This window comes from Siniperca chuatsi, linkage group LG23 (assembly GCF_020085105.1).
Source record: "Siniperca chuatsi isolate FFG_IHB_CAS linkage group LG23, ASM2008510v1, whole genome shotgun sequence".
Taxonomy (NCBI): domain Eukaryota; kingdom Metazoa; phylum Chordata; class Actinopteri; order Centrarchiformes; family Sinipercidae; genus Siniperca; species Siniperca chuatsi.
Window position 1 is genome coordinate 18,739,692 of NC_058064.1, and position 24,929 is coordinate 18,764,620.

Sequence of the window (24,929 nt, forward strand, 5' to 3'; positions counted from 1 at the left end):
GCTGCAAAAAAGGAAGAAAGTCATTACACGAATGAGTGGAGAGCAGTTCAGGGGCTACTTTCAATCGGGGGTTAGTCAGCCTATCAACAGTGGAGAACAGGACATGTGCATTATTAATATTTATGTTGATAAGGTCAGAAAGAAAATGATTGTCTAGCTCTCTTCAATTCCAAACTGTAGATGTGTAGTAAATGTTGTGAGTTTTGTTTGCCGCCACCTGCGTTCAGCTTTCCGGCGCTCTGTTTTTTGGAGTTTCTCCACGGTGCCTTTCGCTTACCAGAGATCACTTTGACTTTTGCAGGTGCAATGACATCAACGATATTTGTAATTTTCAAGTTATCTACATGATCACTGACAGAGGCCAAAGTGAGAGCAGGTAATGTGGAGAAAAGCTGGATGAATGATGTAGCCTACAGGTGTTCTCATTGATATACAACCTTGATATTACATCCATCCTGGTATGGATCTCAGTAGTGACAGTCATCTCAAAGAAAACACAGTAGTGGTCAGAGAGAGCGACATCAGTAACCAACACCTTTAGAAATATTAAGACCTTGTGACATAATTAAGTCCAGTGCATGGCCCTTGCTGTGGGTGGGCCATGACACATGCTGAGTCGGTCCAGATTGTCCAGAGTATACTGCAGTTCTCTGCTGTCCTTAGAGTTAGCCACATGAATGTTAAAATCACCAACGATAGCCAGACAGTCAAAGTCAATACATACAGTAGACATGTAATACCAAGCCAAAAATATTTTCCACAAAACAAAATCCCCAAGTTGTACTGCAGCTGTCATGAAAAGTTGATCAGCTGTTATAAATAAAGAAAATAATAGGCTGATTAAATAATAATGAAAATAATCCTTAGCTGCAGTCCTACCCGTGCGTCAGCAGTGCAGTGTGAGAGGCTCTTAATTTGGCACCATAGATGGAAGTCTGTCTCCCCAACCTGGTTGAGCACACTTCTTTTTCCAGTGACCTTCTGCTTCATATTACAAACTCACACTTGGGAACTGACCAGTACAACCATATTTCCAGCCAGTCCTGGGCTTTAGACTCGCAGCGCTCAAACCGCGAGCTCAGGTCTCTAACGTCTTTGCTACTGCCACCACCAACTTCATACAAAACATGATTGGACTCACTTGACCAAGTCTATCCTGTTGTTGATGGCGGCCCAGTGGAGGAGTGTTACGTTTTCTTTGTCTGGCTGCCGAACGTCGAAGCCGGCCTCCACCAACTCCCTGCAGCGCTCGAAGATGCCGTACCTGAGGAAGAGGGGCCGAGAGCGATTAAAGTCTCCTCACACACAAATAAACGTGCAAACACAGGATTAAATACATAAAACCTAGACACACTGAGAAAATGCACACATACATAAAAAAAACAACAACTTAAAAAACAGATAAACAGATACTCAGACCCAAACAAGACGCCCACACTGCAGCATAACTTATCACTGGCTGTCGGATATTCCTAACCTCAAATCAAAACAACATAAATCTGTTGTTGTCAAATGTAGCAACGTCCCAGACAAAGCTTCCGTTTATCCGTCTTATCAGATGGACATTTCCACATTTCTCCTCTTCCCCCCTACATTCCCTCATTATTTAAGCTTGTGAATTACTTCTTTGGAATTTTCTGAATCAGAAATGGTGGCGTTAGTTTCGGATTTAAAATTTGTGGGTAACACAAAAACACATAAACGAACAAGTAAACATGCTGCCCCCTCTAGTAATGATGAAGGCTCCCATTAGGCCAGTGAGTGAGTAGTAAGACGAGGTTGTACAGTTGACATTGCTCATTGATGAGATAAAGTTCAAATTTCAAATAAAAAGTAACAGCCCTGTTGACAACTTTCCTGAGACTAAATGTGTGAATTATGACATTTACAACTAATTCATGCATCATTTCCTGAGGTTGCATCAAAAAAACACCCATATTATCCACTCACTGTGTGGCTTTGACAATGTCCCAGGTGCTGTAGTCATCCACATGGTTTTTACGACTAACAGTCTCACTGTAGCCGTGGTTGTAATGACTCTGGGGTTTGATTTCCTGAAAAGAAGACAGAAACACCAGGTGGGCAGGCAGGTGGGGTGGGGTTTATTAACATACATCAAATCTTCTAGCGCAGTACATCACATATTTTTTTTTTCAAAATATTGATATATTTTCTGGAAATTCAATTGCAAAACTGTTTACAAATAATCCTGTAAGTCCAATAATGCCACAGAGCAGACCTGCTGGATGATATGTGACATTTCCAACAATGGTTATATACACCTAGACCTGCAACAATTAGTCGATTAATCGATTAGTTGATCGACAGAAAATTAATTGCCAACTATTTTGATAACTGATTCATTGTTTTCATTATCGGCAGTCACATTTCAAGCAAAAATGCCACAAATTCTGATTCCAGCTTCTCAAATGTGACAACTTTTTCTTTGTCGTACATGACAGTAAATTGAATATCTTAAGGTTTAAGACTGTTAGACTAAATAAGCAAACTGAAGACATTACTACGGCCTCTGAGAAATTGTGAATGCCATTTTATTTTATTATTTTTTTTAATTTCAGACTGCTCGAGAAAATCGATAATGAAAATAATCATTAGTTACAGCCCTAAAGAGATATTAAGGGGATAGGTACCAAAGTATAAGCAGTATGGCAAAGGGGAGAAAACGTGCAGTGAAACTTAAAAGCCCTGCAAACGCACACACGTGTGTTCTATTAATCTGATTAGACCTCTAGTCAGGTTGAGGTTTGGTGCAGCTGTGGTGGGAATCACATGACATCACCAAAGGCTATGAACTAATAAAAATGATAATGGTGTAATTTGTCTCGACGACAGGTGCAACAAAACTAAACAGGAGAGTGAGGGTGCTGTCAGTCAAGCACAATCTGTCCACATCCGCAAAGTGCTGAGAAGAGGTCAATTCAGGCAACATAAGAGGAAACCCCTGCGTGGGTGTGTAGGCGCTTATAGTGGAATAGACATCTTGACTACTTGTCAAACACAGGTGTGTTGAGCCCTTTTTAATGTTATTAGTTTCATTTGGCTGTTTCTGCTATGAAAGTCTGTGAAAAATGTCTATGAATTGGATTCGTCTGGGAACAATAAAGACACAAGACTGCTGCGATACTTGCAAGGCTATCAACATTTAAGTTAGCAAGATTTAAACAAAGAGCAATATAGCATGTATAGTACAGTGTGGACAGGCTTCCAAAGGGCGGCAAGACTGAACTACAGGACAGAGCTCCGAGACACTTAAGCGTTAATTTCAATAATTGCATTTCACAGAATTTAAAGAGGAAAATAAAGGCTGCAGGACAAAGAAAGACAGGCTTGTCGAGTCCTGTTGCTGCTGAAGATCTAATCTGTCACACAGAGACTGTGCTACTGACATTCAATTTGCCTCCATAGTAACACCAAGGAAACCACAATTAGCCTCCATCACCCGGAAACCAGGGCTGCATCTGGTAAACAGAGCACCCGCTGACTTTTGCCATTCTGACTCTTCACTTTGTGACCTGAATGAGAGCTGAAGCTAATGTTAAACCAGTTTAAGTCACTTCTAATTTACTGTCGCAGAGAAACCCAAGTAATTGAATTTAGTTTCATTTACTAAAACATCCCAAAACTGAGAGGTAGACACAGAAATAACCGTTTTGGAGTCAAAACTGTGCATTCAAGCCTTTTTGACTGTGCTGCTGCACGCATGCATTTAACGCTGAGGCAGCTTCTGGGGGGCTGAGGACATGGCAGGCGCGTGCAGAGCTGCTGGGCAGCCTGAGGCGACAGGGCCTCGGAGACTTAGAGCTGTGCCATCTCACCTCTGAGTTTAGCTTGGGCTTCCCTACAGAGCTAAAAGGATGTGCTGAGCCAGCATTTCTGCCACCATGGGGAATGGTGGTGGAGAAACAAAATGGAGAGGGTGCATGAGGAAAGCTAATACAGACGGATTTTGTTTTACACAGGCTGAACAATTTTAGGTTTGTCCTTTTTTCTGACCAATACTTTGATTGCCAATTTAAATTGTGATTATTTTTTATAAATTAAACTAAAGGCCTGTATTTGTGGTCGACATAGTATTAAACTAGATATGATTGCGCCACGCGTGATCACAAAAAATTGATCAATAGGCCTTTTTCATGTCACAGGTGTAAATAATGAAATGAATGATGGCTCAGTTCCATTTGGCTGCTTCAGTGTCAGGGTCCTGGTACGGAGCATGCTGACTCACTGTCACGGCTCACTGGGACACTTGACTGGAGCAGAGCCATTGTTAATGTTGTTAGTCACACCTGTGCTTTTATGACTATGACAAGTCCAACTGTCTGTTGTGAAAAAGACCTATTAAGCTCACATTTATTAACGCATTGCATTAGTGGTATACTTAATATTAATCAATTATATTCAAATATAATAGTGACATGGCGTTATATTCAATGACAACAGCTGAATAACGGGCCAGTTATGCTAAGCAAGACAAACTGCTGGTAAGTCAAGTCTGACACCTCGAATATTATCAGCTTGTATGCAGCGGACACCGGCATGGACAAGTGGAGAGAGAGAACAGGTGGGGAGGCATTTCTTAATAAACTTTACAAATGGAATTTGTAGTTGTGCTATTTAAATGTAATCTATTATTTCTAACAGTGCTCACATGTATGCTTAATCTGCATGGAAGAGCTTCCCGGTGTGGCTGGTAAAACTCAAACACCAAACAGATATATCTAAATGTCGGCAAGATGTAAGTTCAGTTAGATCTGGATAATGCAAGTTCTGTGTGTGTGTGTGTGTGTGTGTGTGTGTGTGTGTGTGTGTGTGTGTGTGTGTGTTAAGTGCTTCTTACATTAGGGCACGGACCAGGCCCGTGACAGTAACTTTTTAACTTTTAACCAGCACCGGGACGAGGTGCCGCTCATAACAGGAATACACACACACACACTCAAAAGCCACGTCGCATAACTGAACGCCTGCCTCTAGCTTCCAGGTGATATCTGTGACGCCCGCCGCGTCGCCTGCATGTTTGCAGGCTAGTGGGGCCTGCTTTGGTTGTTTGATAAATTGATGGACTGCCCCCCTTCACCAGAGCACATTGGGAACTGATCAAACTCCAAGTGTATCCAAGAATCCTTAAATCAGACTAAATGGTTTGTTTTGTTTATTTCTATGATTTCAACACAGATTTGTTGTTCACAATGTAGCATTATTAGGGGAAAATTTGGTGCGTCTCCTGGACGAGTCAACAGTGAGTTTACTGCGTCCTTTCGGACATATCCATCCTCTTCACATTTTCTGGTGTTATCCAAAGATAACAGCATAATAAGCTTTAATTCCTAGATCCCAAACATTACAAATCATCAATAGTAGGGAGAAAAGGTATCAATGTTGATGTGATACTACCATGATAATACAAGGGACAAATAGAAAAAGAAAAACAGAAGCTAAGACCAGCAGAGGAGGGATTTTATTTTAGAGTGTAACTCAGACTGAGGAGGAGGATGTGACAGAGGGGATATGAAGGTGGCCATTTCATATTTTTATTCCTGTATTTTTTTCAAGTTTCAAAGCTGCCGGGAGGTGTTTGTACTTTTCACTGCCAAGTTTGGTCACTTACAAATCCATATGATGTTTCAACTTCCCCATGTGCTATTCAGACTAGTGTAGCTGCCAGAGAGAGGGTGAGAGTCCCTCAGTTTATGATCGGGACTGTGCTGAGCTTTTTTCCTACGACTGACAAACAGAAGCCCAGGAGAAATATCGTTCATCTGGATATTCAATTGAGGGAAAGTGCTCGCAATTCCTCTACAGGGAAACTGCTTTCCTGTCAGTCGAGGGACAGGGGGAAGAGGGCTCTAAATCCTCAGGCACCAGATGTTAAATAACTTTCTCCATCTCAACCATAGACTGTATATAAAGATGGACGACGCGTCTCCACTTCCTCCCACTGTACAAAAATGAAGCCAAAATATCCCGGATACGGGAGCATCCATCTTGCCGTGGTGACATCATTTGGAGCCAGAGCCTGCGCAGTAGTGATCGGGGTTGGAGCTGCGGTATCGAGGTCCCGCCCATGCACCCGCCCGACTCAATCGCAAGCTGGCCTCAGCTGTCAATCATGACGTGAACCCTCCTTTTTATAACATCAAATAATTAATTAAAACCAAACTTATCAGGAAAATAAACACTTGAACACACATCAGTGTGATAAGAACTACCTAAAATGAGAAAAACCATCTTCGGGAAAAATTTATTTGACGTGTACTTTGAGTTCTTAGTTTGGCTCATGTCCCATCCACTAACATGGGGGGGGGGCTATACTGCAGCCAGCCACCAGGGAGCGATCGAGATGTTTTGGCTTGACTTTTCGGGGGCTGTCAGGTCGTCCATCTTTACATACAGTCTATGAGCGCAACGTTCCATGGAGATAACCTTTGACCCTTTACCAGTCATGGCGGCCCCACTCCCTCTCTTCATTCCTTCCTGCCATCTAAAAAGCTGATGATGGCATTTTGTAACTGTAGTGATAATTGCAGCCTTTGCATTTTTTCACCTCTTAATTATGTATCTGCTAACTGGTGGTGCATACAACAACTAGGCAGGCAGCAGTGATGATATTATCAATTAAACATATTATCCATTTTGCGCTAACCATTGATTTTAGGTTGGAACCTAATCTGTTCAGTGAGGCAGCAGGCTTGGCTCTTGTCAATGGAGCTGGTCAGTGAGACATATGGCAACCACTCCTGGGGGGAGGCACCATTTCTGAAAACGTATGTCTGCTGGTTTACAATAGAATCGACAGTAGTAGTAGTAGTAATATAGCCACAGGGTGACCTATTCCAATTCTCAATTTGAAACTAACATTTAGATTCTTAATTGGGAAAACAGACAGCAAAAAAATTAAATAAAATCATAATTGTTTTTTTCACTGCATCTGCAGTGACTACTTTGCTGAGACTAAATTGTTATTGTGTTCTCCCTCTTGCTGGCTGTAGCCATTGCTCACAATCAGATTTGATCTGAAATTAGAGCCATTTCAAGCGACTAATTCAATATTCAAGGCACAATTTACATCCGTAGATCAGGAGGGAGCCGAGGGGAAACACTATTTTTATGAGGGAAATAATAGGAATGCTCCATGGAAAACTTTGTACTAGTGAAATATCAAATCAAGCGGCTGAGCATGTCCCCTACCTTTATGTGCCTTTTATGGAAGAGCGCTCTTTTCCATTTTCAAATGAGATTGTAAGCCGAGGACATTTATCCCTTACATTCCTTGAGAGACAAAATGTTTGGATTCGACATGTTGAACTGGTTCAAAGAAAAGGGAAAAAAAAAGGTGCGTGGCCCTTCTGAGTGAGCAACTAAACTTCCGATGCTCTGACTAAGGTGCCTCATACATTCAGCCTCACTCTGCTCTCACTACAATCTACGAGACGACCCAGATTCCAACCTCCTGAAAAGAGGAGCAACTTTAAGCCAACCATGTATAGGCATATAGGAAAATAAACCCAATTTATGATGAAGCTACTACTGTTAGACATATTCCTTCAATGACAGGTAGATGTGTAAAAAGGTCATATTGTGAATGCTCCTGTGCCATGATTTAAATAAGCCGGCGCCGTGGCACCTCTGAATTCATGGCAGACAGTATACTTCTTGCAAGATTGGAGAAAAATAATCGTTGTGGTCTTGTGTATAAAGTTGCCATGCCATATACTGTTTCTCCGATGCACAATTCAAGTTTTGATTGACTATGGAGTATTTACAGCCACTCCTGCACAACACAGGTCAATTGCATAAAAATGAAACTTTCCAACCTTTTACCTCTTTTAACCTCTGCCACCGGTGCCTGTGTGTGTATTAAATTTCAGCTGACAATAAGCAGCCACCTTTCTCTTCCTGTGTTTTTGTATCTGTGTCTCTGTATGCAACGTCAAGCACTGGCTCAGCCTCCAATGCTGAATCCAGACTGACAAGACTACTCGACTAAGTTGGTCTGAGGTCTCTCAGACTTCCCGGTCAGGTCAAGCAGTGACATCCAGAAAAAACAAACTCATTGTGTCGAGGGAGCGAAGAACAGAAGGGAATTGCATTTCCATTAATTACGAAGACCCTCCCCTCTTGTAAACCTGATCTTTCCCAAGTGTCAAGGAGGAAAGATTTTCAACAGTCGCAAGGACTAACAGCAAGATGACTGTGTCAGTCTACACCTGAATGTTATAGTGCTACAGAGAGGAAGCATTTCATCTATAATACAGAAGAAAACAATGCTATTTAAAAATGCGAATTTGTAGAGGACTAGGTGTGCACGTATGTAACAGGAATAACACAGAAAGACCAATTACCTAGTGTAAACTGATCAATAAAGGCATTTCAGATTTGCATTTCATCCATTTAGGAAAAGCTGTTATCTAAAATGACTTAAATGTGTGTGTTTTATAGTCTTCAGAACACACTGCAAATTTTGAAGTGTAAAGCCTTGCTCAAGTCTGTTTTGCCAGCCCGGAATAAATCCTCTAGGCCATACAGCTTTCATACAGAAAATGCGCACATGACAGAGTCTTCTAAGCATGTTGCACATATTCAACTAGTGTTTGACGCATTCGTGACGCTGCTGTCACAGTTTTCAACTGTAGCTTCATAAACCCAAATACCAAACCGCATACCACATACATGTATGTTTCAGTTCTATCAACACCATGAATCTCATTTCCCCCACTTGCTGGTCTCTCTCTGTCTCTCGTTATTTTCAGACAAGTCAGGTTGTAGGTAAATAACTTCAGATCACCTCATGTGGGTATAACCCAACTGTTTCAGTTGTAAAGTATTATTAACTTTAACTGCAGCATTTAAGGTAGAAAAGGTGCTCATAATCTCAAAATTAAACTAGGCTTAATCTCTAGTCATAATCAACAGACTTGCTAAATAAAGAGATGCAGGATAACATTACAAACTGCTGTCTTCATTTGTCTGGGTTTCCTTTCTTCATACAAACCTGACAAAAACACAGGATTAACGTACAGTATGTGCCTTCACAAATTAGCCGTTATGGTTATTTTGACCAAATTTTGCCATTATGGGGTCATGTATGAACTGGGGGCTAATACGGCAATAGAAGTAAATCTATTTGTGGCAATTTGACTGCTCAAGATGTAGCAAAATTACCACTGAAGTTACATATTGGCATAGTGAGTAAAGTACTATTACATTCAGTGCTTTAATTCAACTTTTTGGATCACCAGCTAAAATGGCAGCACATGTTCAAGACACTCTCACCTTACAATAGTCAAAAGCAGATTATACTGTAAATCACTATATCCACTTCAACCTATTTTCACTATGTACATGAACTCATCGGCCAACATCTTGGGGACTGACTAGACATTAAAGACAATGGATCATTTGGTCTACAAACTTCCAGGATTAACAGTTACTGACCAAGCATGAAGGTAAATTAGCCCACTTGACCTGCTGGCTCCAAACCAGCAAGCAAAACAAGACTGCTGAGAGAAAAGCAAGCCAACATAAATAGGTTTACAACTTCAAGTTAGCTAGGTAAAGAGATGAACATTACACAAATACGTTCCTGCCATGTTAGCTTGTGTGTTTAGCTAACAATGTTAAAATTAATTATTTTCAGCTACAGTGTCCTTTATTTCTTAAGTCATTATTTGATAAATATGATTTATCTAATAAGTATTTTGTTCATCTTGATTCACAGTATTTTAAATCCAAACATAACGAAACATTTCCAGCGTTATGAGATGACAGAAACGACGAATGCTAAAGGACAAATTGACAGATAACGTTACTGACAATCCCAACAAAGTGGAACTGTTGTAGGTTAGCTAGCTGATGGTGACTGCAAGATTTCATACTATGAAACGAATACGGTTTTCAAGAAGAAAAAAAAGTGGATTTTTATTTTACATTCATGGCTGTTAACATGTTATTATGACCGCCGACTTGACACCACAAGCGTAATAGAACTACCCATTCACACATGACATCAATTTACATCATCGCAGCTAAACCAACCAGCACCACCAGTTTAGCAACAATGTTAACGTCGTATGACTTTAAGGATTAACGTTACTTTTCCCGTAACGGGTTTAAACACAGCTTACAATCGTGTTTACTAGCTGCACGGCTTCACTACCACGGAAAGTACCACCTAGCTTAGCGTTAACATTAACACGAACATCTGCCCAGCGTGAGCTTGCTATGCAGCAGGAGGAGGGGGCTAACGTTAGCACCTTTAGCATCGTTAGCTACCTGCCACCCCCCACCGGTGGTTTTGCAGGGGGCATCCGACTTTCCAAAAAAGCACGGTAAAATCACACAGCCACCCACACACAGACTGGTGTAATACGTTTTGTGTATGTTCACATATCCGTGCGAAGGCATGAAGTCCAAGGACCGTACCTCGGGGTGGAGAATAGGGACGCAGCCAGCTTCTTTCTCATATTCCTCCATAGCGTCGGCCATCTTGGTGGTGATGTTCGCTGAGCATTGTGGGAAAGAAGAGGTTGTGTAGGGGGGAAACAAACAGGAGGAGGAGGAGAGAGGAGCTGTCAAAAAACACAGATTGAGGACAGGGCATAACACACAGAAGGCCACATAATCATATCACAGCCAGGGAATACGACTAGACAGCAAAAGACATATAGAATCAAATACATTTACATTGCATTATTATTGCAAAGACTACCTCTAACGTTTGATGTAAGAGTAGCTGCTGTAGGCTATACTATATGTAGTCTGCACATTGCACAGGGTTCTTCGAGGAGACCGGGGTATATGGACGACTGCAGAGAAGGCAAGACGGGGGTCAAAAGGGACCCATAGTACAGTTTTGCCCCTGGGTTAGTTGATTCATTTGACAACAGCAGACTCAACCAGCTCTACAGTAAACAGTAAAAGTGTGTTTAGGTGCATTGTGTGTGTGGTACATCACCAATCTTAATTTCATTCTGCCTTATGATCATTCCAGGGCCATGCTCATATTATTTGTGAGCACAAGCTTAAGCCCAAAAAGTACATCTTCTATGGGATCTTTTTTGTTTAACTGTTCATGTGTAATTATTTTCAAGTGTTTTAAAATGGGTCGCTCCTAGTGGCCAAACACAAAACATGTTCAAATACATGTAGGTCTATTCGGTTTTGCTTAAAAGTACAAGGACAAGATTCCCTTTGCAGACATCAGAAACGGAATCTGGTTCCACTTTCCAATTTGATTTGTAGTTTGAGCATCGTCAGCTATTATCAAATCATTATGCAGGCATTGTTTATTTGCTGTTTGTTTGTTTCAAATCTGGAAAGCTTCAGAGAAACTTCACGAGTTGAGTATGCACATTCATACAGCTACTGTCGTTGCACAAGTATGATTATCCTATGTGTACTAATTAAACATGCATAGTACACATAGTGTAGGTAAGGTCATTACTTATAGTTTTAGACCAAAGCTGTCTGAAGCAAATATTTTGGGACAAAATTTTCTGATATTTCTTTACATTTACATCTCAAAAACATTCACTGTTAGAAAAGGCTCGCAAACTGCATTTAGATGATCACAGGACAACAAAACCGCCCCAAGAAAGCTAGACTGATTAAATCATTTAAGGTGAGACAGAAGCTCCACGAGACAGGGTTGCGTCTAGGATGCAGGGGGGTCGTTAAATGGAAATTCATTCACTAAAAAATTGCAAACAAAACATAACAATTTAATGAATAAATATATGTTTTTGCTATTTTTCCGATAAGAATATAGAACAGAATACAATAAATAAAATCAAAGCAAAACTCGGCCATGTTCACCAGTGTATATGGTCATGGGGACACCTCCATAATTACAGACTATGACTGGATGATATCTCACATTTCATAAAGAAGGCCAGAAACAGCCAATGGAAAGCATTACAGTTACTCCTGTGCGCCTCTAGATGTTCTCCATGTCCCATCACACATATCTCTACCAAACCTAAACCTCCATCAGCCACTGGATGGCCCTCTTTACTCACTCTCCCTCACTGAAAACAACAGTTGCTAAACATACACATTTTACAGTGTGCGTCCAATGTTCTCAGGAGCTAGTAAAAATATCAAGTATAGAGCCTATTATAACAAGCTTACAACAGTCACTCCCAGAAGCATGCTTGACTGGTATTTATGTGATGTTAAATAATCGTAAGTAATTATTTTCACCCCCACGTATACAAATATAATTTGAGCAAATATGTGTTTTATTACACTTAATGCTTCAATTACTATATTAAATACATGCATTGCATACACGGATTTACCCAGAAAAGAGGATCACAATGCCCATACACAATAACTAAGTATGACGCGACATGCATAACTAAATTATCTCTGTTAAAGATTTGAAGTGTTCAGCTGGACTGCGATTACAGCGAAAGTGGAGTGAGCTGATCACATGTTTGCAATGCTCTGTCCAGCCAGGCAAATCAGATGATCACCGAGCGGAACAAGGGAAGTGTCCTGTCATGGCATCAAGTTACCCCGTCATTGAACAGAGACAGGATATTGAGTGTTTAGCCTTCAAAATAAAGTCAGGACCAGAGCATTTGGCGCTAAAATGGAACTATATTATAACAAAAATGCCTTCTACTACCATTATTAATACTACTACCAATTATAATAAGAATATACTTTTTATTCATGTATAACATTAAGCACAAAAGTAGTTCAGAATGTGCTTTGCAGGTAGAAAGGGAGAACAATTTAATAAATAGTGACAAAATACTACAGCTGTTACACTCAACCACAGTAATATCAATATAAGCAATATGAAAAGTCAAGAGAAAACAACATTCTGGTAGCAAGACTAATGAAATTATACATAATAAAAAACAACAAAGCAATAAAAAAATGTTTATTAAAATCTAAAATATTAAAAAAAAATATTCACATTAACAGAGTTCTACTTTAGGTGATAGTAAGAAGCCCACTTTTTTCAATATGCACAGCAAAATAAATATCATGCCACATTTCATATACAGGTTTTCATGATTTTGTTTTCTATGTATGCAAATTTTGTGTCTCTGAGTGGGGCAAACTTTTGGAGAACAATTTTGGGTGTTGACACAAAATAAAAGTGGTCTGTGGACAGTGGAAGGACTTAAAGGCAGCCAAAAAAAAATATTTATCTAAACCTATCTTTTATTTGTATAATTTAATATTTAAGATTTTGTATATTTAATACCATTCTAATAACAGACAACCAGTCTAGGTAAGACTGTTAATTCATTCAATTAAATGACAATGAAAAGCATTAAATTAAATCATACTATGACTAAAAGGCAGTTATTGTATGAGCAGGAGAACATTTTGCTGCCTTTTTAAATTTGTATCTTTTTGGTTAGCTTTTAGTTTGAAGTTTGTAACCGGAAAAAAAGTGCATTCCGGTTCATTTTACCTTTGTCCACTCAAACCCATGACAGAATCATACAGGCGGGCTAATAGCTAACAAGTTGACTGAATGTCGGTGGTACATAGACAGTAGAAAGCATAGCAGTAATTGTGAATTTTCAACTGTTCAAACTTAATATATTGGACCAACATGACACCGCTGGGCTGAGGAGGACGCGGGCCATCAGCAGCTGAAGCAGCGAATACCTAACGTTAGCAATAAACATTAAAACGCCGTCAGCTAACAGTTAACGTTAGCAGACAGACACACGTCCCCGAGGACTGCCTGAATATACGGCCAGCGTTTCCTTCTGTGAGCCAGTCAGACAACCTACCGAGAGACCCCCAACGAAGCAAAGGTAAACAACTAAAACACAAAATGAACGCTGCTTTCCACCAGCTGCTAATGTTGATTAAACGCAGCTAGCTTAATTGCTAATTTCGCTGTGTGTGTGTGTGTCTGCGGCGAGTTGACAGCCGTGACTCTGCAGTCGAGCAGTGCGTACTATTATGTAATAAACCAGCTTTAGCGAGAAGCTGAGTTGGACGTCTAGCAGCTTCTCCATCTCCATACGCTCCCCTTAACTGACTGTACGTCTTTGCGTTGGTCCCGACTCATACTCCAGTGTGAATCTTTTTTGAGTGAGAGTCTTCATTTAGTTACACGTGTGTAACGTTAGCTTGTTTGCAGTCGTGCAGTCAGGACGCGGTGTGCTATGCAGCAAAGTGGTTAATGGTAAGGCATGCTTCATATTAATTGCCTGCAACCATACTGTACCTGGGAGATTTGTGGAAGGAGCTGTGAATTTATAGTCTGTTTGGCTTTGGTGTTCTGTGGTATGTTTCAAGAATGGGCGGCAGTGCTGAAAATGTTGCCGATTTTCTTACCTGACCTCTCCTGCTGTCTACATATTACCCCCCCGTGCCATCCTCAAACATATGATCCTCCTGAACCCTGGTGCTCTGTTACCACTTTCACCTGACAGGAGCCAGCAGCAGAAACAGGAGACTGACCGGCAGTAAGAACTGCTCCAAACTGTGTCAGACAACTGATGCATCCGGCAGATCCTGGCCCGATCTCAGATATGTGATATCAGCCTGTCATGCTATCCCCCGAGTTTTCATGGAGCTTACCCCCTCTCTCCTACTTGTATAAACTAGTTTTTATAGTAGAAAGCTAATTCTTTGTCTCAAATATCAGTTTTCCAACCTTTTTGGAGGAGAGGAGAGGTGAGAAGCATGACATTCTGACAGAAGCACCAAGTACAAGTAATGTTTTTAGTTTGTTTTTTGGCATGAAAATGGTCAAATTTAAAGAAACTGAATAATGGATTTCAAATGTTAATGTGGTCCCACAGCTCTGGTCTTGGTTGTCATTGACAACTGCATGTACTGTAATAGTCTAGAATAGGGAATTGAGCTAACTGGTAATTGACTGTAAGTGATTAGAGTCGATGATGAAAAAACACCCATCAGTTTATTCTGCGTACCTGTGCCAACCTCGGTTCTACCACTAAAGCTGTATTTCCATGTTTCCCATCCTTCGCTTATTTGCATGTAAATCCCAGACTTTCCATGCCAGGCTTTTGCTGAGGTGAGGCACGCAATCCAGGGTCGCAAGAGCGACCATCTTATTTGCCAGCCAAATGAAGTTACCATTCTGCCCAGCTTGTTGCCTGCGTACTGCTCCGGTAGCCACACGTAGCTCTAAATTCGAAAGCAGGATCTACTTTGGGAGCACCAGCGTTGTATTAATACTGACATGCAAAGGAAAACAGCATTAAAATAAATTCTCGCTGGGTTGTTTGCACAGTGATGGAAGGAAAAAAACTGAACTGAAAAGGTTTCCCACAGGGCAACACAACCAGTACTGCTGTGCACGCAGCACAAACCAAAATAAGCGCTTTCTTCCCTATTAAATATGGATACTCTTTATAAGTCATCCTGGGCCTGAAACTAACAGTTCTTTTTATTATAAATTAATCTGCCTCTCATTAATCAGATTCTCAAGTAATCATTTTTATTTATGAAATATGGCCATATATATATATATATGATTTTTGGGGGAAGTTTTTCCTTATCTGAATCAAGGTAGAGGGTGTTGTATGCAGATTTTTAAGACCCTTGAGGCAAATTTTTGATTTGTGATATTGGGCTGTATAAATAAAACTGACTTGACCTACGACCAGACTCTAATGCGACTCTGGTCGCAAGGAGAGAGGCTGTTTCTTTGGATATTAGCCATTTAACAAGGCCTTGTTTGCACAGAGCATTTTGAGCAGGTATTATATTCCTGCTTTATATAGATAATTCTTTCCTACTAGGGCTGGGTCTCAAAAATAGATTTTCTGATTCAAATCAATCTTCATTTGAATGATCTGATATCGATTCATAAAATCAGAGGTCGATCTTTGTGTCCATTTTTTTCTTTTAAAGCGGAAATAACACCACAACATTTCGAAATGCAATACTTGAACTGTATATGATTAAGGGACATTATTTCAACCTTAAATGTCAAGTTGCTTTCTTAATATCTATATATTTATTTATAATATAGTGGTTGGGGAAACACTGGGGCCCTAAACGAATCGATATTGAATCGAATTGAATCCGGACCTTGTGAATCAGAATCGAACCAGTGGCGATACCCAGCTGTATTTTCTACAATACATGCATACAATTCTGAACATGGACGAAACAATCTTTTAGTTGTGAGGCAGAATACTGCACACCCACATGTGAATCTACGCCTGTTTTTACAGAACTGAAGAGTGGAGTCTTGTATCCACAATAGCTGTCATTTGCGTTTTATTGTTTTATGTATTTGCAAATCAGATAATGCTTATTTTTCCAGTAATGGTTTGCTGAGCATGAAAGCTCTTTGTTAACACCAGCTTGTTCTTCTCATACATAATTTCTGCACCCTTCCTGTTTTCAATGTAGTTTTGACTTGCATGTTTCACTATAATATATCAATTACTTTCATGGTATGAAGAGGTTAGCAGCACTGAAAGCATCACCGAATACTAGATCCACACAAAACCGGCTGTTGTCACGTCAATGGGTGCACTGAATGACCTGGTCATGGTCAGTATTGATACTAAACAAGTATTTGAAAATCTATTGCTGCAAATTAGGGGTATGCCTAGGCCTGTCACGATAATTACTTTATCGACTTATTGAGGCCAGCAAACATTATTTAGGTTATGTCCACATTTCGTACGATGTCGCCCGTTATGTTTACATGCGTGTTTATTAGGATACAGCAGTGTTTTCCCTACATTATAAGACTTGGGCACAACGACGCCTGAGGGTTTTTTTCCCCCAGACTTGGTCGGGCCGCCCAGGTATATTAACGGCGCCATCTGCGATGGATTAACTAGTGGACAATCTCGCTCTGCCCCTTGCATGCGGTCTACTAACAATCGCACATGCTCTGCAGAGAAACACACAGAGAGAGAGAGTCTCCTATTTATGCCATTGTTTAGTAAAAGCTTGTAAGTGCAGCTCTCGGTGCCGTTGTCATTCGGTACTCTGTTGGTTTCGTCGCCTATCAACAAGCCTCCTCCACACGCGGCTCACCTGCTGTTGTGAAAACGGACTCGCGGGTGAAAAAGTCCAAAATGCGAGTTGTGTTTTTTTTGAGCAACTTTATAAAACATACTGCTGACGAAGAGAGTCAACACATACAGGGAGAAACGGAAATAGGCGGGGCGGGGCAAGTCAGTGTGTGTGTGTGTGGGGAAAAGGGAACTGAAGGGAAAAGCAAGGTGAGCAGATTAAAGTATTCTGTGAGTAAACACTAAAATAAGGTGGAGGATAAAGTAGAATTAAAATGGTGAAATAAGAAATAATTTACTAGAAATAGGGTACTATATATTATATATATATTTTATATATATATATATCTATATATATATATATATATATATATATATATATATATATATATATATATATATATATATATATATAATTATTTTTCAGGATTTTTGTCATATTGTCAAGAATAACGTTTTTGCAAATACCATTAAATATCATGATATTATTTTAGGGCCATATCGCCCACCCCTATTGCACATATTCCATTTTAAATAAATACATTTTCTCATTATTGCTTAGCAGTGAAAAATGAATCTCTCAGTTACACAAAGATGGGCATCTGCAGGCAGGAGCGCCTGACTCGCAGCAACTTGTCTGTTGGCCACTCTTGCAAAATGTCATATACTGGAAACTACTGGGAGCGAGTCTGTTCTGTTATGAAACCTGTTTCCCTACTATGCAAGCACTTTGTGAAAGTGATGAATTCCATATGTATGGAGAAATACCTTTTCCATTTGTACTGGCGCAGCCACATTTCCCAGAGGCCTTTGGGAGTGGGAACTTAGCGTTTTTTTTTTGTTTACGCTGTCTTGGTGAAGTCTGCATTTTGATCCGGGAGTGGTTCTTCTTCTTTCTGATGGTAAGTTATTTTGTACAGCAGTTACATGGTGACGTATTCACACCCTATCGGGACATGCTTTAAAATGAGCTGAAACTGCGCAAATAGTTAAAAACTGCTGATCTTCATGCTTACAGGTAAGTATAGACAGAGCACAGTTAGTGCTGATACCAATAGAGGGTATAAGCTGTGAAGTAAAGTATGCATTTACAGTCCTTAAAGGGCTTCACAGCGGCCACATTATGAAACAATAAAACAGCCCCCTCATCGTCAGTCCCTCACTGAGCAAATATTCACCTGTCAGCTAGGCACAAGTCCCAAACAGCCTTGTCTCTTTCTGCCTCCAGACTGTAACACTATTAGGAGCTATAACAAATGCTGGGTTGCTCATGAAGTTATTGAAATGCCAAGGCCGGTGCATCAGTGCGGCGTAATCGTCCCAGCTGGGACGCTCGGGCCACTGGCTGTGGTTTGGCTGATTGGATGCATTTGCTCTGACAAATGCCAGATGTGCTCGAAGCGAGATAGTTGCCTCTCACTTCTTGTCAGTGTGGATTTATCCAACAGTGGCACACAAATCAGGATACATTTTGGCTCGCTTTTCTTTAGCATGTAGTTCAACAGCCTGTATTAGCATCGGTGAGAAGGATAGCCGAGGCATACCAATGAAAACAGCTGTTTTTATTCCAATGAAACCTTATTATTGTGTACCTTTCATTTCATTGTCTCAGCCTTCATTATTCCGAGAAGCTCAACTCCCCTTGGCTCCCGTACATCAAACAAAACTGAACAAACATGCATTTAATTTGCACCTGTCTCCAGTGATGAAAGGGTTTAGTTAAGTGTGGTTTCTTGTGTCGGACTTACACCAGGTCCACTGCTGTGCAGGATTTGTTATTTGATAAAGGAGCGTGGGCGTATCAAGCCCTTTATTAATGTCCCAGCCTATTAACTTGAGTGTCCACCCTCGTAAGGCCCCCAGAGCATAGCTTCGGAGGTAGGGAACCTTATTACTGCCCACCTGAACTGCAGCTTCCCCCTGAATCACAGAGAGATCTGCTGGTTTCAAAGTTACCCATAATGCATACAATCCAAGTAGAAATGGCTTTAGATGCAGTATTGGCTTAGAATCCCCTGTGCTATATATTTAAAGTATCATCTCTCTAGTTTTTTTATGTCTCGCTGACTCAAACCGATAACAAATTGAGAATTAAATCATGCCAAATGTGTGTCTTCATTAATCTTGAGATTCAAGGACAAACCTTAAACCATTCCTCCAAAGCTGAATTGTGACTCTGAATTAATCAAAATAAAGAGTGTGTTCCTTAAAACGGCCTTACTCATCTTTCACACCAAATGTGTATACATGTATATTTTACAGTATGAAGTGTATCACCCATCTGACAAAGCAGCTATACAGAATGTCATAGGCTACATTAGAATTAGGAAAAACACAGACCCAATATTACATTTTTATTATCAGTTATTATTATTTGGAATTAATTTGGACCATTCTTACCAAAACGTAGTACAAAACATTGAAGGTCTGCATGTTCCTTGGAGATGAATGAATTATCTGTTAAGTGTTAAGAGAGGTTTCACCATCTTCATTCAACTTTTTCAATGTGAAAGACAATGGCAAGTTTAATAAGTCATCCCTCCAAAATTGTTTGTTCCTACGCACTTTGGTTTAATCATCATGAGACCCGAGTCCTACCCTCACGGAGGAATCTTGCTTTGCTGCATAACTGTCATTACCAGCCACCAGTCTTGCAGAAGACACCGCTTCCAGTCCACCTCAAAAAACCATTGTGTCTGAGCTCATGAGCTGACTCATGAAAGCTTGGCTGCGACAGTAGGTGTAGCCTTTGACCACACCTAGCATCGTACTGAGGGCATTTCAGCTGTGCTACAGAATATCTACAAGAGGAGACTAAGGAATAAACATCCTGGATAAACCATTTGACAGTGAAGCATGTTTTTATGTGAGACATTGAAGTCGAAGGATCAGCGAAAGATGTCCTGGTGTTCTTTGAACACGATGGAAACAGAGGAGTATTCCTTTTCTTTTGCTCTAGTACTCTACTTATGTGCCTTGGGCAACAGTTTTTGAAGGTATTTTAGTAGTAGTGACTGTAAATGTTTTCCTGTAGGAACAAAGGCAATTTGCATCTAGTAAACAAAAAGAAAAATGATCTCAAAGAGATGTTTGATCAGAAATGCAGGTGACTGAACAAGCTGCTGGTTTCCAGTGCTCTTGATGTTTTAGTTACACTCCCAGTGGGTTGTTACATTCCCATTTTTCACAGCTTGTCTTCTTTCTCTCTCTATTTTAAAACAAGGTGCAACCATTGTGCATGTCAGACGACCATGAGAACTAAGCATGCTTTCAAAATGCAAAGTGCAAAATATGGCCTTTTCACAGGTTAACAATTTCCAACAGCAAAAGTCACGATCGTTAACCATTTCCCCCTCAGCTGCTTGCTGAAAACACTGGGGTGAATCAAGGGAAGATGGTGGTGGTGGCTGTTTTTAAGGGGCATTTCCTATCCCCGTGTTAAAGCAAGTTTCACACATTTTGACATTACATGCACAGACATCCACACCTCTAAAATCCACAGCATCAAAGCCCAGACATGATCTGGTCATGGATACAGTTACAGTCTCTATTTGGCTCAGGCTTTGTTGTTAAGCTGAAGGAGTGAACTAGTGTTGTGCATGCTCTGCTTTCTAGTGTCCTCATTCACTCATTCAGACTCCAGAGTCCTGTTCACAGCTGCAGCTCTTTGAGGGATGCACAATGCATTGCTTTTGATGAGCCTGTTTGATACAGAGGGATGGGGATGCTTTGTTTTGCTGAGCTCATGCTCTGAGAGAGTGTATAGTGTTCCGCAAGGATACAATTAGGGCTGTCACAATTCTTACATAATTGCCTGATCGCAATTATTTGAGCTAACTGCGATCATTTTGCATAATGGTTAGAATCGTTTCGATTCGCCTTTATAAAAACAGCTGGATGAAACTAACAGATATGCCATATCTCCATCACTATTTCCACGTCGTTTCCCACACATAGACTTTACTTGGGCGGGACGCCCAGTAATATTAACAACCGCCAAAGTATATTTGTTGACCCATTTTAGAAGGGTGTGTGTGTGTGTGTGTGTTATTAAACTATTATTAGGCTTATACTATAATAGTGGCATAAAATGAACAGAAAAGGACAATTAAATCGTTAATCGCAATTATTTGTATGACAATTAATCGTCAACTAAAAATTTCATGATCGTGACATCCCTAGATATAATTTCATATAATACCAGAAAGTTAGCACCCACTATTATGGTCAACAAAACTGCATCCCCTTTTAGCTTTCTAAAGATCTTTATTTCAGCCTGTGTGTGCTGTGTATCTCCTCTGTACTGTTGGCAGACGTATCCAGAAATCTCCGTAGGTGCAGCTGTAATAATCTCTTCGGGTTAAGGGTCTGAGGGGAAACGGACAGTGGCTGTGACGCAGACTCACACACTTCTGTCACTTGCATTATTCACACAGAATTTCCACTCGGTGTGTCACATCTCTCAACTTGCAGATCTTTCTAACGTCTTAAGTTGCAGATGATTTGGGCCAATCGTGACAGCCCAGTGAGGAAGGACAAAGCTGAATGACTAGATGGCATTTAGTTCTGTTAAAGTAAGTGTCTGTCATATATCCCCAGTGTTACAAGCAGTCATAATGCAAGGGTCAGGGTCAGTGCCGAAATGCTAGGATAGCAAATCAAGAGAGACCTTAAAGACAGAAGTTGGCTGAACATGATTCATGTTTGAGATAAGTTTTACTTTTATCTCTCTTATTTCATATTAACATTTTATTGTTTTCCCAAAATTCCTGTAGCCTCTGTTTTGTCACTGTGTAGATAAGTTATCTTTGTGGGCCTATCTCTCCACCTTCTGTTCAGGTTGGGCAGGCTTTACTGAGTCTCTGGGCCAGGATTTGGGCTGATAATTGCTGGTATTTGTGGAGAAGATTGCCTCTTTCTTCAACAAAGAGATTTTTAACTTTGAGGTATTGTTGGAGAATTAAGCCTTTGGATGTGCTCTGCCCTCCATGTGTGAAAAACTCACTCCACCTTACAGGTTTTTGGTCTTTGTCACTGCCTTCGTTCTCATTAATCCCCTTGAAGATGACTTTTCATTGCAGTGGTGTAATCTCCTCACATGGTCACGACATGTGCACCACCCAGCAAGGTCAGACGAGCTTCCCCGGTCTCTCATTCAAAAGCTAATTTGCAGGCAACATTTTGTAAGATCTCGGAAAGTGCTGAGGGAGATAGTTTAGGTGGAATTTGATGCTAGCCACAGGAGGGATTGACAGGTCCTATACCAAAAAACAATAGTGGCCTGTAATTGACACAATCAGCTAAGCCTTTTACATTTATTCATTTGGCAGATGATTTTGTCCAAAGTTTTTACCAGGAGAGGTGTAGCTAAATAGATTACGGAGAAATATTGAAGAGGTAATATATTATAATGTTAAAGACTGGACTAGGGCTGCACGATATGGTAAAAAAAATCATATTGCGAGATATTATGATTGTGATATGATGGGAATGATCATTTTTACATCTCAATTTTCATTTTCACTGAAAAAACATGTTTTCTTACATCTGGAGAACAAGATGTGTAGGCCAGGGCGTCTCTGCAGCGCTACAGCACTTCATTATAATGCTGTTGTGTCCCACATTTTACCTTTATCAAAAAATTGCAGCTTCTGCGATTTGGATATTGCACTTGGCCGTATTGCGATTTGTATAATTCTTCGATTAATTTTGCAGCCCTAGACTGGACTTATATTACTGGTTTCTCATTGGTGTCCATTTAGAATAGCCTAAGTGTTTATATTGGCACAGATGTTTTGTTAAGGCCTGGCCTAATAGATTTGGTTCTTGAAGCTTGGTGACGTAGTAACTCTACTCGCATTGCTAGTTGGTGAACTGCTGTTGCTGACCGCTAACTCGCTAGTCAGCTGGGCTAGCGCTAGTCAGTCACAGTAGCTCCCGGATTCTCTCTTATTTTCTATGTACTGTTCTGTTTACAGAGTTCACCAAAGTTGAACTTGATGTGAAAAATTGCACAGATTTACTTGGCCCCTGCGAGCGAATCCACTGTTTGCAGTGATTCCATTGGAATGAATTGAATTCCCTGTGTGTTAGCAGGCTTTTATGCTGGTAACTTGGTTTTAGCAATGACCTATTGCATTCGAAAATCTGAGTTTTCATTCCAAAGGGGTATAAAAACTATAATCCATTTTTAACTAAGCAATTTACAGTAGTCCTACATTTATTTCAAGAGATGGGGGTCTATATGCCTTGTAGATTTATGCGTTGTCTGATTGTCCGCTGCTGTCTTAGATTAGCCGAGCTGCAGCACCCTGCTCTGCTGCCTGTCTGCCACAGGCCAGCAGGTACACCAGTCCAGGCTGATGCTTCACCAGCAGCTTCAGGCTCCATGTAATTCAGTTTAATACGATGCATTTATCTGTGCGGGATAATGGGAAAGGGTGAGATAGAATGTTTTTTTCTATTGGGATTATATTGGAGTTTTGACGCTAAATTTCAAAAAGGGCATTTGATAGAGTTTCTAGACAAGATGTGTTATTTTATGTTTGGGGAATTTTACAATATGTTACCTTGCACAGAAATATAGAATTTTTTTTTTGAATAGATAGTGTGTTTTAGTGTCAGGCTGTTGTGGAAACCAGACTGTTTGCCCTTTCAGGGGAACAATGCACAAAGCAGTAAAAGGACAACATTTTTAGGTCACAGACGTGCTCTGACTTAATTATGAAAATTAATTGAAAAATCACGGAACATCTCTGCCACAGGGTAACACTGGTCAGGAAGGGGGAGGAGCTCTATTTGCTAAAAAACATGATGCACTCAGGATGCTGTAAAGTCCTCTGGATAAAATCGTCCATCAAATTGCTTGTTGTGATTTGTCATTTGATCAGCCTAGCTGGTGAGTTCACTGACACCATGTTTTATCAAATGTTGTCTTTATCCAAACGCCCATGGCTATGCAGTGCTATGATATGGCATATGCTTATTGTGTGTGTGTGCACATTTTGTGTGTAGTGTAGAATCTTTTTCTGGTATCTCTGACACACCCACAGAATTCTTCTAAAAGTAGCACCTCTTATGCTGTCCTGCTGTCTACATCCTGAGCGTTATGCAGACTAATGCACTTAGTGCCATAACAGAATAAGCTATTTCACAGCATTAGAAGCAACCACTGGGTCAGAGCCTGATAACACTCCCGTGGCCATAGTGATGCACCACAGTAATATGGAAGGTTGCTGTAGAAATAGGACATAAGGGAAAAGATAGGGAGGATTCATTTTGATGTTATGAGACACAAGATTGTACTACCTGTGAGTTTAGGATGAGCAGCTTCCTGATGGCTCAGTGAACCAGAATCCACATAACCAGGAAATCTGAAGACATCACAGCTGGCTCCGGTGACTTACGTTGAACATTTATCATCATTTTGGAAATATTATAGACTGATTTAAAAAAACAACAACAAACAATTAAATGATTTTTGTTATATGTAAGCCCTATCCCCTATAAACCCTTCCTATACTCCACCCTATCTCTGTCTACTCTAAACAGAGTCAGGACAAACTAAACATGCCTAAAAATACTTTAAGAATAAGCCTTGATCCACGTAAAGATGAAGAGGCAGAAGAGAGAAATTTTCTTACACCATTATGCCCCCCAAAAGGCTGCTTGTGCATAATACAAACTTCTAATACTTAAACATAAAAACTTAGTCACAATTTAGCAGGATACCAGTAGCACAGAGTTAACAAGTTCAATGCAACAAGGCAAACAAGTAATACATAATAAAATGAACACAAAGGAGATTTAAAAAAAAAAAAACAGAAATACTGAAAAACATTAAAACAATACAATATTACCAAGGATAACCTCAAATTCCAAAGAAATTCTTTTTGAGAGTCATTGGAAAATGAATTTAAATGA

The 24,929-nt window shown here is 40.2% G+C and overlaps 2 protein-coding genes across 6 annotated transcripts in view; one reads left to right on the plus strand and one right to left on the minus strand.

The window, feature by feature from the left end:
* zdhhc17 (zinc finger DHHC-type palmitoyltransferase 17) overlaps positions 1-10,595 on the minus strand; it is a 33,929-nt gene extending 23,334 nt beyond the window's left edge. The window contains exons 1-3 of the mRNA XM_044186967.1: positions 10,441-10,595; positions 1,951-2,054; positions 1,142-1,264 (exon numbers count right to left, since the gene is read on the minus strand). Of these exons, the coding sequence (XP_044042902.1) occupies positions 1,142-1,264; positions 1,951-2,054; positions 10,441-10,503 (290 nt within the window). The 5' untranslated portion in view covers positions 10,504-10,595. The remainder of the gene's footprint in view (positions 1-1,141; positions 1,265-1,950; positions 2,055-10,440) is intronic.
* Positions 10,596-13,451: 2,856 nt separating this feature from the next.
* The window catches only part of osbpl8 (oxysterol binding protein-like 8), a 100,197-nt gene continuing 88,719 nt past the window's right edge, over positions 13,452-24,929 (plus strand). For 3 of the 5 annotated variants that reach the window (XM_044186971.1, XM_044186970.1, XM_044186976.1), the window contains exon 1: positions 13,453-13,805. The gene's annotated coding sequence lies outside the window, so the exon portion shown is untranslated. Of the gene's footprint in view, positions 13,806-24,929 lie in introns of all 5 variants that reach the window. The other 2 variants (XM_044186973.1, XM_044186972.1) reach the window with 1 other exon arrangement.